Consider the following 14,756-nt stretch of genomic DNA (forward strand, 5'->3'; position numbering starts at 1 on the left):
GTTAAGACAGGTTCTATGGGTATGAAACCAGCTGTTGTTCCCATTGACCCAAATACAAAGCTGCATCCAGATGTGGGAGACTTGTTAGATGACCCTGGCAGGTACCGACGGCTAGTTCGGAAGCTTATTTACCTCACAGTTACTCGCTCAGATATCTCATATGCAGTGGAGGTAGTTAGCCAGTTCATGAGCGCACCACGTACCACCCATTGGGCTGCCGTGATTCAGATTCTTCGCTACTTGAAAAGCGCACCAGGAAAATGCCTGCTATTCAAGAAGCATGGGCATGAAAAGTTGGAAGGATTTTATGATGCAGACTGGGCAGGGTCACCAACAGATAGGAGGTCTACTATTGGGTATTGTACCTTAGTTGGAGGTAACTTAGTGTCGTGGAGAAGTAAGAAGCAAGACGTGGTAGCCAAGTCGAGTGCAAAAGTAGAATACCATGCCATTTCACATACAAGTGGGGAACTTATCTAGTTGTGCCCCCTCCTATCTGAGATTGGCTTCTCTTCCTCATCTCCAGCTCAACTTTATTACTATAATAAGGCTGCTATCCACATTGCCACCAACCCGACTTTTCATGAGAGGTGGACTGTCATTTCATATGTCAAAGAATCCAAAAGGGGGAGATATGCACTACTTTCACTAGATCAGTGGATCAGCTAGCTGATGTTTTTACCAAGTCCTTGAGTAAAGCTAAGCTAAATGATATTTGTATCAAGCTAGGAATGTATGATATCTACATTCCAGCTTGACGAGGAGTGTTAGAGGTGTATATGTGCCTAAGGGCGGTTTAGTCTTTGTACTTTTTTCACTCTTATATAAATACATAAGTGACAGGGAGCTTCTCCCTAACTCACTCATTTTCTCTCATTCTTCTCTCTTCTCTCATCTCACAACAATATATATAGGTGCCCAACTTAGGGTTACATGTACAAAAACAACAATACCCTTCAACACCATACATGTAAAGACCAAAATACCTTCAACACTCTCCCTCAAGATGGAGTGTATATACCATACAACTCCAACTTGTTACAAAGAAAACTACAATACCCTACAAAAAACTATAATACCCATCTAATACCCATACACGGTGAGTACAATGGCGAGATCAACGGCCATAAAAAAACCAACAGTTTCAAGAACAATTGTGTCCAGAGCGATCATCACAGAGCCTCCCCCTGAATCAGAACAATAGCCAACTGATTTGCATACGAAGAATCAGAATGGAAGCGTCTCAGCTGGGAAACAACAACGAACCACCAACAAATAAGCACCCTAAAGGGGCGCACAACCAACAACGACGAAGTACCACGAGGGGACATCAGCTGAACAACACATCGCCAATAGAAAACGAACCCTAACCACAGAAAGGTGCGAGGAATCAACAACCAACCAACAAACAGGGTGATATAAAATCAGCCCACCACAACAAAATCAACAAATCAACAGGGTGATATAAAATCAGCCCACAACAGCATGGATCAACAGATGATGGCCAAACAACCTATTCTAATAGAACAATAACAAAGCCGAAAGCAACGCAAACGACCGGGGGTATAGCCAGAAACAACAACAAGGTCGAAAGCAACGCAAATGGCCATTCATATAGCCACAAACAACAACAAGGCCGAAACCAACACAAACGACCACAACCACATCAAATGTGTAAATTTACGCAAAGCAACTACACACACCATGTAGAAGCACCAACAATGTGGATTGCAACGCAAACCACTACAACCACAACGAAGGCGTAAAACTATGCAAAGCAACTACACATAACATGTAGAAGCACCAACAAGGTGGATTGCAATGCAAACCACTACAATTACAAAGAAGGCGTACTACGCAAAGAAATTTCACATCATGTAGAAGCACCAACAAACATGACTCTCAAAGCGAGTCCACCAACAAGACAAAGCATGGAAGGAACCAACTAACAAGGCGAACCATCAACAAAGAGGGCGAAAGTACATCAGCCCGGAGTTGCCAACAACACAACACTCCATCCTTAGAATGACATTTGGCTTAATGCCTTCAACTTGCATCGGAAAGGATGATTTCAAGGAGCCACATCGCTCTCGGACATTTCATCAAACAGTTGGCGTGCACCTCTCATATCAACACAACGATTAGGATGGAGTGGAGAGGGGAGTTCAAATCATAAAGAAGGGGGTTGAGGGAGCTAGAAAGAACCCAACAGGGGTCTAAGATTTAGGGATTTAGGGAGATAGAAAAGAAAGGGATTTATGGATTGAGAAAACAAAAAAGAAATGTGGATTTGGGGCAAAGTGGGATGAAGTTACAAAAGGGGATTTGCTTATTTTTGGATATTGGGTGGATGGATTTACAAAAGGTATTTACAAAAGGGAAATGGAAATTTGGGATTTACAATGGGAATGGATTTTTGTTAGAAATGGAAGAGTTGGTTAGGGATTTGGGATTTGGAGTTTGGAAATTTGGAAAAGGGTTATGGATTTGGATTTGGGGATTGTGGATTGGGGATGGAAAAGGGAGAAGAAACCAATTGAAGTTGCTTACGGAGGGATTAGGGATTTGGGATTTTGGATGGAGAATCCAAGATGGAGAGATTGAGGAAAGGGTGGAGATTTTGGGGATTTGGGGTGGGATCTGGGATTCGGGTTACGGGGTTTTGGATGTAGAGAGAGAGAGAGAGAGAGAGAGAGAGAGAGAGAGAGAGAGCGATGGAATTGGGTTAATCTAAAGTGGAGGGGGGGGTTACGCAAGAGTATAGTTGGGTTGGGTGTCGAGTGGAGGGGAGAGAGTATGGTAATGTGCAAGGGGTAAGAGGGAGGAGGGGTTGACGTCAAGTGGAGAGAGGGTCTGGATTTAGGGGTATCGCGGCAGAGTGGCAGGGGGGTATCTGCGCAAAGGGGGGGTTACGGTACTAGGGGTGGGATTACGGGGAGGAGGGAGGGTAAGATAGGGGTGTGGAGATGGGGCGTCGTGTGGAGAGAGGCTAGCGGAAAGCGAGGGAGATATGGAGAAGGACGGCAAGGGTAGAGATAGAGAGCGTGGGAGAAAGGTAGGGTTTTCTTCCTCTTTCTTCTTTCTCTCTTTTTTTTTGTGATTTCTTCAATAAATCAGATCTGCTCTGATATCATGTCAATGTGAGAAGATAAGAGAAGAAGAAGAGCGAGGGAGAAGATGATGAGTCTGCATTAAGGGAGCTCACTTGTAATATGATATATAGGCACTCAACTTAAGGTTACATTTACAAAGATAACAAAACCCTTGAACATACATCTAAAGACCAAAATACCCTTCAACAGGAATTAAGGCAGGAAAAGTAGAGGAGTATTGTCTAGATAGTTTACTTCATTCGAAGAAAGCGATGGTAGCTTCCACTAGGTCTGTCTTTATAATATCCCAGCAAGATGAGAAGAAAGTCTCTCTAGAGGGCTGTTGAAAATTGCTTCTTTGATTTCTTTCTCCGAAGGCATTGTTGTTAGCATTTGGTTGTCCTCTTTAGAAATCAGAGGAGGAATGAGATGGAGCAAATCTGAGTCCTTCGTCACTCCCTGATGCAAAGAATTCACTTGCTAGGACGTTGATGCTACTCCTATCTGAAATCCAGTTTCCCTCATATTTGATTTTAGAGATACCTCCAAATTTCCTTTGGTGGTGCAACAAAGCATGGAAGAACCTGTTGTTTCTTTTACCTTCCTCGAGCCATTTCTCTTTTGATTTTTGCCTTAGGAAGATTTCATCACGGAGGATGGTTTCATTCAGTTTACATCTAGCTTTGAAATGATTATCTGAATTGGCTTAACTCATGTTGGAGAGGTGAGTTGATTCTACAATGAGGACTTCATCCTCCGCTCTTTTAATATTTTGGAACAAATCTCCGTATGTCTCCTTGTTCCACAATTACAGAATTCCTTTTGTATTTTTTAGCTTGAGAGATGGGATTTCTAATGGTTTGCCATCCACTGGAAAGGACCAAGCCTCTGCCACGACCCAAGGTTTAGCGAGATGACTCATGTTTTCCTAGATGGCCCAAACTTTCCCTTCTTCTTCCTTTTCTTTTCATTTTTTTTCTGGCGATGATTCTTCTTTTTCATTTTTTCTGGCATCAATTCTTCTTTTTTCTTTCTTTTTCCTCTTCTTTCCCATTTTTTCCAGCATCAATTCTCCTTTTTCTGCTTCCTTTTCTTACTCTTCTTTTCCATTTTTCCGGCACTTTCCATTTTTTCCAGCATCGATTCTCCTTTTTTTTCCTTCTCTTCTTTTCCAATTTTCCTGTGCTGATTCTTCCTTTTCCTTCTTCCTCCTCTTTCGAGTTGCAGAGATGGAAAACATGAAAAATCAGAGAAGAAGATAACATTTTTCTATGCTTTATTTGCACTTGAGGACAAAATTGTCTTTTGGATTGTATGGCTCTATAAAGTAGGGAACCGAAATTCAACCACCATTCACTGACAATTTCTGAAATTTGACACAATTCTCGATATTTTTCCAATTTTTTTAAGCAATAAAAAACCTGATTTTTATTCCAATCGAAACAAAATTGTTCACATTGTGGGGCTCTTTTAACCAGCACATTGCCAAAATTCTTGTTATTAGTTGTTTATAAAAAGGCCAGAACTAAAACAGATACTTCACTGCCAAAGAAGCACCACAGAGACTTTGATGACAAAGAAGCACCACAGAGACTTCACTGACAAAGAAGCACCACTTCACCTTCATCTACTACCCCACAAAAAAAAATTAGATCACCTTACTTAGAAACTATTTTGAAGCCTGATGAAATGCCAAGAGTCGACATTTGACTCGGATCTTCTCTAATATAAATACTATTACACCAAAATAAAGAACAGAAGCAGCATACCAAATTTCCAAAAAAAAGGAATAAGCTACCCTCACTTTGGGGTCTTTCGGTCTTTCCAAATACAACAACCCAGCAAAATTAACTCACGCCAGAGATAGATGTAAACTACGCTCACTTATGTTCTGGAAGTTACATTTTTCTAGTCATAGCATGCTAACAATCCACATGTAAGTTGTTAACAGAATGAAAAAGAAATGAGAAGCCTCCCTTAGCCTAAACAGCTAAGCATTCTTCTCACTATTGTATAATTATTACTTGTGTTTGTTACAGATATTGTTCGAGAAATACTATATATACGTCCAGCTTTCACACGGAAAAGAGATGAGAAAGGATTTTCTCCATTGCATTTAGCATCAAGCAAAGGGCACTTGGAGGTAACGAGAGAGCTTCTAAGAGTCGACTCAGACCTCTGTTTACTAAGAGATAATGAGGGAAGGACACCCCTCCACTCAGCAGCAACCAGAGGGCGAGTTTCCATCCTCAAAGAGATCCTCTCCAGAACCTTCGAACCAGCTTGGATGCTAACAAAAGGGGGAGAAACTGTCCTACATCTAAGCGTGAGGAACAACAAGTATGAAGCTGTTCAGTATTTGGTGGAAGCGCTTGACATTAGAGACCTCATAAACTTGCCTGACAACAACGGGGACACCGTGTTACACCTCGCAACAGCTGCAAAACTCCCTATGGTAATAATCTTTTAAAAATCTAGGAGCACTTTTAGTTCACATGAGCATGGAATGCAACAGTTGGGATGTTGGGAATCTGAACATGCTAAGAGTTTTTTAGTCCCTTTATGGGGTACGAGTTTAACTGTACTAATAGCCATGGCTAAACACATCCCATACTTTCAAGGAGATTATCAGTATGAAAACTTTCTTGATCTCATTGCAAAAAAGCCGGGTTTTACTGACTAAACAATGTCCACCATCCACCGTTAAAAGTAAAATTTACTGGTGGGTTTTTAAGGACAACCGGTAAATTTATGCAAATTACTGGAGGTCATCAAAGAGCCCGCTGCTATAAATCTACTGTAACAGTGATTTTTTGTGATTGCCGGTAAATGTACAATGGCAATACCCGGCTTTCTTGTAGATGGAGCTACTAACAGTCACCGGTCGATTTGTCCTAATGATCACCATTGGGGCCTGTTAACTTACCAACTTCTCCAAAAGCTTAAGCTGTTGGAGAAAGGCGTTATTTATCTTTTATACTTTAACACTCCCCCGCACGTGTGGCCCACTTGGCAAACACGTGGCACATGTGGTCCCACTTTGGGCCAACCATCGCATGTTGATTTTTGCTATCTGGAGAGGTTTGAACTCGAGACCTACCAACTTCTCCAAAAGCTTAAGCTGTTGGAGAAAGGCGTTATTTATCTTTTATACTTTAACAGGGCCATTGACATTGATCACAACTTGATAGTGTGAAAAAATTTGACGGGCAAAATCAAATCCGATCACGTGCAAAGAAATGGAAAGATAATAAAGATGCAAACACATAATCAAACAGATGATATATGCGATTCTGAAATAATGCCTACGTTAGTGGCGCAAGAACTGATCTTCCGCTATGAGAAAAAAGAAAATCACAATCATTTCTTCTCTCTCAGTCTAGACCTTGCACTTCTCTTCAATAGAGAAATAGCCAAGAGAAAAATCTCTTCTTTTCACAACAAGAGAAAACCAATAGAAAATCATATCTTTCTCTCTTTTCAAAAATGACAAATTCTCTTCCCTCAACACCAGTAGCTTAAAGTATTCCATGCCTTACATAGACTTGGTCTCCCTCCTATGGTCCAAATAAGAAAACTTCAAGAAAAATCCCATGTCCGATCCCCCTATCTTTTTTTCTTAATAAAATAATGAAACCTACATCTCACACTCTCACTCCTAGTCAAATTAATATGGGTCCACTCAAGTTGTATGAAATGAGATACAATCCCAACAATCTTCACCTTGACTCGTTTCCTAGCTTGATGTAGATCTCAGCCATGTTTCCTAGGTTGAAATTTAAGGGCAAGGTGTATACAGATTTTTCACACTTTAAGGGCCCGTATGGATACGCGGATTTTAGAATCTTGGATTTCCTCAAAATCCTGAATGGTAGACAAAAGAAGAAGGAGACCAGCCGTCGTTTTCTGATTTCTCGCCCTTCTTTCTGTTAGCAAGAGAGTAGGAGATCATCCCATGTTTCCAGGTTTTAGAAATCTCAGGATGGGGGAGGGATTTCTAAAACCTGGATTTCTTACTTAAAATCTAAGATTCTTCACTGTCTCGAGAATCACCCTTGTCCTAAGTGGGCCGTTCAATCCGTGTTGGACCGGTCGATATACCAATAATAAAGTATCCAGTCAACTGGAGGCCCCGAAGATTCTATGGGAAATTGGACATGTCGAATTTAGCTGTAGAACGTAGATCGAAAACCACTATGCCATAACAGCAAGACTCATTTGCACCTGTCTCGTTCGCTTTCGCTCAAGTGAACGGACAGGTAGGTCAGGTTTGTCTGCTGCTGCTCATATGAGGTTTCTTATTTGCTCGTCAGAAGATACGGATAACGGCTAAATAGGAAGTCAAAAGCACCGACCGGGCTTATGTGCCTTATAATAACTCTGATATACGCTCCCGTCTACCCCAGGAGCTCAGCTCAGGTTAGGGGTGTAGGTGAGCTCCCCACCCTGATGGATGATTTCTACTACCGACTATTAGTTTCAACTGCCTAGATAACCTCTTTAGTTCGGGATTAACCAAGCAAAGAAAAGCCCTAACCTAGGTTGGGCGCTCCTGCGCCATTATTTGGTTTAGAGATGGGGCAACCCAAAACCTTCATTATTATTAGTAAGATAGGTTGCCGGCGAGCCTTCTTTATATTTATCTCTAAAGAAACGAGCCTTCACTAGGCATCGAGGCTAGAAAACCTGCAAAGATATAAAGGGAGATGAGGAAATGAGTGACACATGCTCATTAAGAGATTGAACCCTCATGATCAAACGCTTGCTGAGAGAGAGATTTCTAAACCTAGGTTTCTTACTTAAAATCCAAGATTCCAAAGAGAAGCAAAATAGATGGCCTACTTCTTCTCTTGTCTCCCATCCAGGATTTTGAGGATATCCAAGATTCTAAAATCCACATATCCGAACGGCCCCTAAGACTCTCAAAGAACTCAAAGAAAATTGAAGAAGAGGAAACTTAAGGTGGCAACGGAATTATGAAACCATTAACACATCAACACATGAGTGGGCTAGCACCTAAACAAGTGCTAGCAGGCCCTTAGCTGTATATGACAGCTGGCCTGAGCTGTCACTTAACTGACTCATGAAACTCACCTATAAATAGGTGTGCGGCTAGGACTTTTAGATAGTTCTTGATTTCTTGAAATGTAGTTCTGTCAGTGTTTTGGAGAGCTCTCTAAGCTCTTGGGAGAGGAAGCTTCCCTCCATTTATGAGTGTATGAAGGTGCCTTCGATGTAAGAAACCTCTCCATCTTTTTGTTTCTTTTTTAATGTTATCATTCAAGTTCTGCAATTTTGTTGAGATCTGAAATTCAAGTCTGAGTTTTCTGTCATGTGTTTGAGATTCTTCTTCCTTAGTTCAAGGTTTACATTTTCTCTTACATAATACAAGTTTTCCTCTATCCTAAACTTATAACTAGCAAGTTTCTTTGAGTTTCTATGGAATTAAGTCAAGGAAGCCATGATCTGAACTGAACCGTGAATAACAGTTGAGATCTGCTGAAATTTTAGCTTCAATCTTAAGTTTCCTTCTTTATTTGCAAATTGCTTTTCTCATCCGATCTGTAATCAGACCAGATTTGACTTCACTCTTCCTGGAATTAGCTTCAATCCTAAGTTTCCTTCTTTATTTGCAAATTGCCTTTCTCATCCGATCTGTAATGAGACCAGATTTGACTTCTCTTCCTGGAGTAGCTAGCATGTGCTCTGCTCCTTTTCTTTCTTATCAGTTGGATAGTCCTATTAAGGTTGTAGAATTAAAGTGTTCTAGACCTATAAACAAATGCCACCCCCTAGTATGTGCCACTTTCCTAATCCAAAGATAGGAGATTTAGGAATTGTTGTTCTCTGTGTACTTAAAACCATGTAGGAGTTTTTGACAGATCCAGCTGCTATGATTTGGCCGACACTTCGAATTTATTGCCGACTCACGTGTCCTACACGACACGCGTGTCCACACGTGTCGACACTCCTTTGGACACTTTTACTTGTATTGCTGGAAGTGTTAGACAAAATGTGGGTGTGTGGACATGTTTTTGTATCATGTCAAGTGTGGCATTCTTTTTTTTAATTGAATATTGTGTTCACCTCATTTGGACAACTCGTATCCATGTTGAAACTGGACACACGAATCCATCTCAACAAATCATGATTACGCATACTTTCTATTTTAACCGTGTCCCCATTTCTAAAGTTTGGGGGTTTGCCGTGTCCGACACTCCGTGTCCGTGTCGACACACGACACTCGTTTCTGTGTACACAAATCATAGTCCAGCTGTGTCATTGCTTTCTCCAAGTGGTTCTAATGCACAGATCATAGTTCACAATTTTTTACCCACATAATTATCTATCAGAGATATCACCAACACTTACCAGTCCTAGACTGAGAAAATTATGTAGTTCAACTGTTATTCTGAACTAGCTTAAACTAGTGGTGTATGTGCTCACTTGAGAATCCCATGTTTTTTTATCACAGGATTGTTGAATGTCCTGGCCAAAAGCCTTAGAGTTTGAATACCTGCTCAGAAAAATTAGTTGCTACTTGTCATTACAATTAGTAAATCAAAAACACTAGTTGTTCCAATTTCCTATTGGTTATGATACAGACTTCTTATTCCAGTTGGCTCCTTTTGAACATCTGCCCAGTTTCTTCTTTCAATCTCATAGGAGGTGACCTGTGTTGCCCATAATCTTGTTCTAATGGCCTTATTTTTGGAACTGAAATTTAATTCAGTATTACCCACAAGTAAACCGTAAATAACACGTTTCAACTTCAACTTGTTCTAAACTAAATAGAACAGCCCAGTTGCTTGACAGATTCTCCAAGAGAACTTGTATTTCCTTTGCAACAGTGCAATGGAATTAAGCTCTGACAGTGAGTTACTCAAACCAGTCAGTTAAGTTTACTAGACCGGATTATGTCATAATATTTGCTCATACTGCTTTCTTCAACCGAGTGACATACATATCATACAAGAGCAGCAGATACCACTTCCAGAGTTTCCAATGCTCTTCTTGAGACAAAAGTTGGCTTCCATTCAGCGCCCTACATCACGTCACTACCGGTCTACTATATATTTCTGCAAACAACCATTGCCCTTTTGAAGAACTAGCTGTACACAATTGAATCATCTTAGTTCTAACTCCACCTGACTCAATCAGTATATCTAATGCACACGTGTAGCTTCTCTGATTCAACTCACCTAGTCAACTCAGGAGCAAGATCTTGACCTGTTATCTCCACCATTAAGAAATATCACCCCACGCTCGTATGTTGCGTACAAACCCACCTATGGCTAGGGGTACAACTTGGGTCGGGTTCAACCTGGAAAAAGTGAAGTCGGGTTGGGTTGAATTGGGGTTTGGGTTGAGTTCGGGTCGGGTTTGGGTTGAGGGTTTTGGCAACCCGACCCAAGTGAAACCCGTCATTTTTTATGAATTTTTTTTTGTTAGCTTAAAAACTCTGGTTGGGTCGGATTGAAATCGGGTCGGGTTGGAAAAATGGGTTCCTTCGGTCGGGTCGGGTTGAACCTCGTCGGGTTGGAAAAAAGGGCTCCTCGGGTCGGGTGGGTCGGAACCGGTTCGGGTTGGAAAAAAGGGTTCCTCGGGCCGACCCAACCCGACCCGAGTTGCACCCCTACCTATGGCTCAAGTACGGAAGAGACCCTCTACATTTGCACACGACTCCGTTTCTAATATTTATCCTTCGAGGTACTAGGAACACCAAAATTTATTGCCCCACTAGATGATCCAATCCTTCACACTTAGATCTATTAATTAGAATTATGCAAGTGCATGTGATTTTCATGGCACTGCCTAGTGTAGAATGGATGCAGCCCTTCGAGTCCAATTGGCTTGGAAACACTAAACTCTTCTACATATTTGGGACTTACTTTATACCTACTCTATCGAACATCTTGAACTTTACTATCCCAATTCGTGTGGTGTCACAAGTGCACCTGTCACCTGTGGATAAAACTATTGCCCTTCTCTCATGGAATGCATCAAAATATTCTCTCATGGAATATGAATATACCATTTTGAAACTAGAATCTACTCATCATAATGACAAGTATGATTGCCTGTTGAGAAAGTGGGAACATCTCCTACAGTTTTGCTCCACTCATTTGTCATCGCCACCAGTGTATTTCCAGTACCGCCATCGGACTTGTTAGCTAGCTTTGGACAATTCCACTTGATGTGACTATAACCCTTGTAACGCTACATGGCTTTTTCTCCAATTTTTTTTTTTTTTTTTTGAACTTTTATCTTTTTTCGCCAACCTTTAAGTCCCTTTGATTTGACCTTCCTCTTTAATTTTTTACATGAACAATCAATCTATGCTTTTGATCAGGCCTCATAATTTTATACTACAATAGTGTTTCGCGACTTCTTCCAACTTCACTGTATCATTACCTAAAAGTAGCTTATTCACCATATTGTTGTACAAATTAGGAAACAACATAAGAAACAGTAAGGCAGTGTCATCTTCATTCATCCTTTCATCAAAATTGTGAAGTTGATCCACAAACCTATTGAATATATTTATGTGTTTTAGAAGATTCTTGTCCTCCTAGATCTTTAGCTCATATAAATGCCACTTCAGATACAATCCGTTGGTCAGAATTTTTGACTTGAAAAGCTTTTCCAATCTCTCTCTTTTCCCGCACCAATAAATCTAAACATCCTTAGATTGATTCCACAACGTTTTGAAATCACAAAGAAATATTTAGATGATAAATACATCATCACAGACCTCTACCTCCAACGAGAATTTCCTAAACAAGCTTTCTACCTTTTGTTATTCTTCTTTGATTAGTTTGATCCAACAAACATGATGCCACTTTGTAAAGAAAAATCTGACAGGTAAAAACCGATCCAAACATCTGCAAAGTAATAAAAAGATAATAAAGTTACAAACACACAGTCAAACACAAGATATAAGTGGTTCGACAACAATTACTACATTCACAAGACAAAAAATGATCTTTCACTTTGAGAAAGAAATACATTGGGATTAACCCAATCCACAAACCATACTGCTTTCGCTTCTCTCTCAACCAAGAATCAACAATTCTCGTCACAAGAGAAAATCTCCTTACAACTAGAGAGAAAAAGAGAAAGAAACCTCTTTCTCTTTTTTAACAAAATACAAACTCTCTTCTCCCACCACCGCTACCATAAGGTATTCCATGCCTTATACGGTCTAGGTCAAAACTAAAGGATGATTCAACACTAGTCAAATTAGGAATAATCCACTTAAGTTGCGAGTAACGAAACACAATACCCTACAATAGGATGATTATAACCCTTTTCTACATAAGGAATGTTTAAAGTTTCATAAAGAGTAGGGAAAATGTTGGTTTCAAATAGATGTAATGTCCCTCCGGCATCTAACCAGGACTGTGTGGGTCACCTTGTGATCACCCACCAAATTTATAATCCCAACCACGTGTAGCATGTGGGAACAAAGGTCTACTGATAGCATCAAATGCTAGAAGTGATTGTTCAGAGAGCCGGTTCCTATTAATATATCTCTTGTTTTGCTTGTTTTCACTATTCTTTGCAGATTAACCCAAATTCAAGTATCTGAAAGTTCTGTATTCCCATAAAAAATTGGGAAACGTTGCCATCATAATAGAACTGTTTTTTTTTTTTTGGCACAGATGGTGGAGTACCTAGTCAGCAAGACCAATGTTAAAGTCAATTCCTTGAATGAAAGTGGATCCACAGGTCTTGATATCGTCGAGAGTGGTGCTAGCAAATCTGGTGCATTCAAGCTTACTTCCATGCTGGAGAACGCCGGTGGTAAGAGAAGCACTAATCTGCCACCCAAATCGCATGAAATACAAAGAACCATGGAAACCTCCTTCAAAGGGTTCTCTCAACAGAATTTGAATGAACGAATATTGCCATCGAAGAAGGTTTCTAATTCATTAAACAACAATTCGCATCCCCAACACATTACCCGAAAAAAGCAGATCAAGGTCCAATTCGAAGGGCTCCAAAATGCCCGAAATACGATAACAGTAGTCGCTGTTCTCATTGCCACCGTCGCCTTTGCGGCCGGCATCAACCCGCCGGGTGGTGTCTACCAAGATGGAGCATTGGCCGGAAAATCAACTATGGGAAGAAATGCCCCTTTCAAGGTGTTCATAGTCAGCAACAACATGGCATTGTTTTTGTCACTTGGCATTGTCATCGTCCAAGTAAGTATCATACCTTTCCGACGTAAATCGATGATGAAATTTTTGGTAATGACACATAAGGTCATGTGGATGGCTGTGTTTTTCATGTCAATGGCTTACATAGCAGCCATGTGGGTGATCATACCATCTGGGAGGGGAAACAAATGGATTTTGGTGGCTTTGACATCAGTTGGAGGTGGCTGTGTGGGGTTTGTTTTTGTGGCTTTTGCCTTTTTGCTATTTAGACATAGGCTAAGGAAGATAGAGTGGAGGAAGAAGAAGGAGAAGAAAATGGTTAGTCAAGCATCTACCAACTCAGACATTGAGAAGAAGAAGAAAAATGTCAGTCAAGCATTTACTGACTCAGACATCGAGATGGAGTCAATAAAGCTTAGTCAAGCATCTACCAACTCAGACATTGAGAAGAAGACAGTAAAGTTCACTCAAGCAACTCGGACATTGAGACCACTGAACCGTTGGGCTATCATATGTATTAGTTATAACTGTAGTCGACCTTGCAAGATGCGAATACGTGTGAATGTTCCTGTATGCGAGTTCATGGAGGTTGTATGCACCATAGAAAATGCTTCCTCCTATTTTTGAAACTAATGATATTCACGGGCTATTGTATAATACAATTGATTTTAACTATGGGAACTTTTCAGAAGGGCACAAACTGAGAATAAGTACTGTACTTCATCATATATACATGACTCCATGAAATCCTCGGATTAAAAGTACTGGTTTTCTCTCCTCTTCTCATTCAATATATAAATATATATTAGTGGGACAACCCGTCCAATGCATGGGAGTGAAAGTTATTTGAGATCGAAAAGAAAGCGTGAGGGAATGAAAGTTGAATAAAGAATAAGCAGACGAGTTGAAAGGTACAAAGTTCATAATTTTTGTATCAATGTCAGTAAGCTTGAAAGGTTGATGCAGCACCGTGAAGAAAAATTGAGGAAATGGGAGAGAAATAGACGAAAGGGGATAGAATTAGAAGAATAGGAGAAGAAGAGACGAAAATAACCAGAAGAATAGACGAATTTAGGGAGAGAAGAGAAGAAATCAGAAGAGAGAAGAAAAAACCAGAATTAGAGGGAGAAGAATCTTGATTCAATATCAATAATCATCAAAAGTTTACAATAAAGCTGTAAAGAGGCCTATAAATAGTCAATTAATAACCTAAAAGATAGAAACCTACTAAAATAAGAATTCCTAAAAGACTAAACTTTCAAATTCTAAATAACATGAAAAGCAAACGCCTAAAAACTAAATAACATGAAAAATAAATGCCTAGAAATCCTAATAGGCAAATATGCCACTTATTGGCCTATTATCTGCATCATTCTCCACCGTTTGAAAACGAACTCGCCCTTGAGTTCTAGTCCACCTGGGTCAAAGATGTAAACAATCCACTGAAGTAGTAGAACGCGTAATCCGGCGAAAGCAATCATGATGTCTAACACTCGAGACA

At 40.3% G+C, this 14,756-nt stretch overlaps 1 protein-coding gene across 1 annotated transcript in view; it reads left to right on the forward strand.

The window, feature by feature from the left end:
• The window catches only part of LOC143866424 (uncharacterized), a 42,815-nt gene extending 28,933 nt beyond the window's left edge, over positions 1-13,882 (forward strand). Inside the window, exons 2-3 of the mRNA XM_077375962.1 lie at positions 5,132-5,547; positions 12,758-13,882. Of these exons, the coding sequence (XP_077232077.1) occupies positions 5,132-5,547; positions 12,758-13,882 (1,541 nt within the window). The remainder of the gene's footprint in view (positions 1-5,131; positions 5,548-12,757) is intronic.
• Positions 13,883-14,756: the final 874 nt, after the last annotated feature.

The sequence above is a fragment of the Tasmannia lanceolata genome, unplaced genomic scaffold (assembly GCF_043159265.1).
Source record: "Tasmannia lanceolata isolate RefF3 unplaced genomic scaffold, GAP_Taslan_0.1 ptg000003l, whole genome shotgun sequence".
In the NCBI taxonomy this organism is placed as follows: domain Eukaryota; kingdom Viridiplantae; phylum Streptophyta; class Magnoliopsida; order Canellales; family Winteraceae; genus Tasmannia; species Tasmannia lanceolata.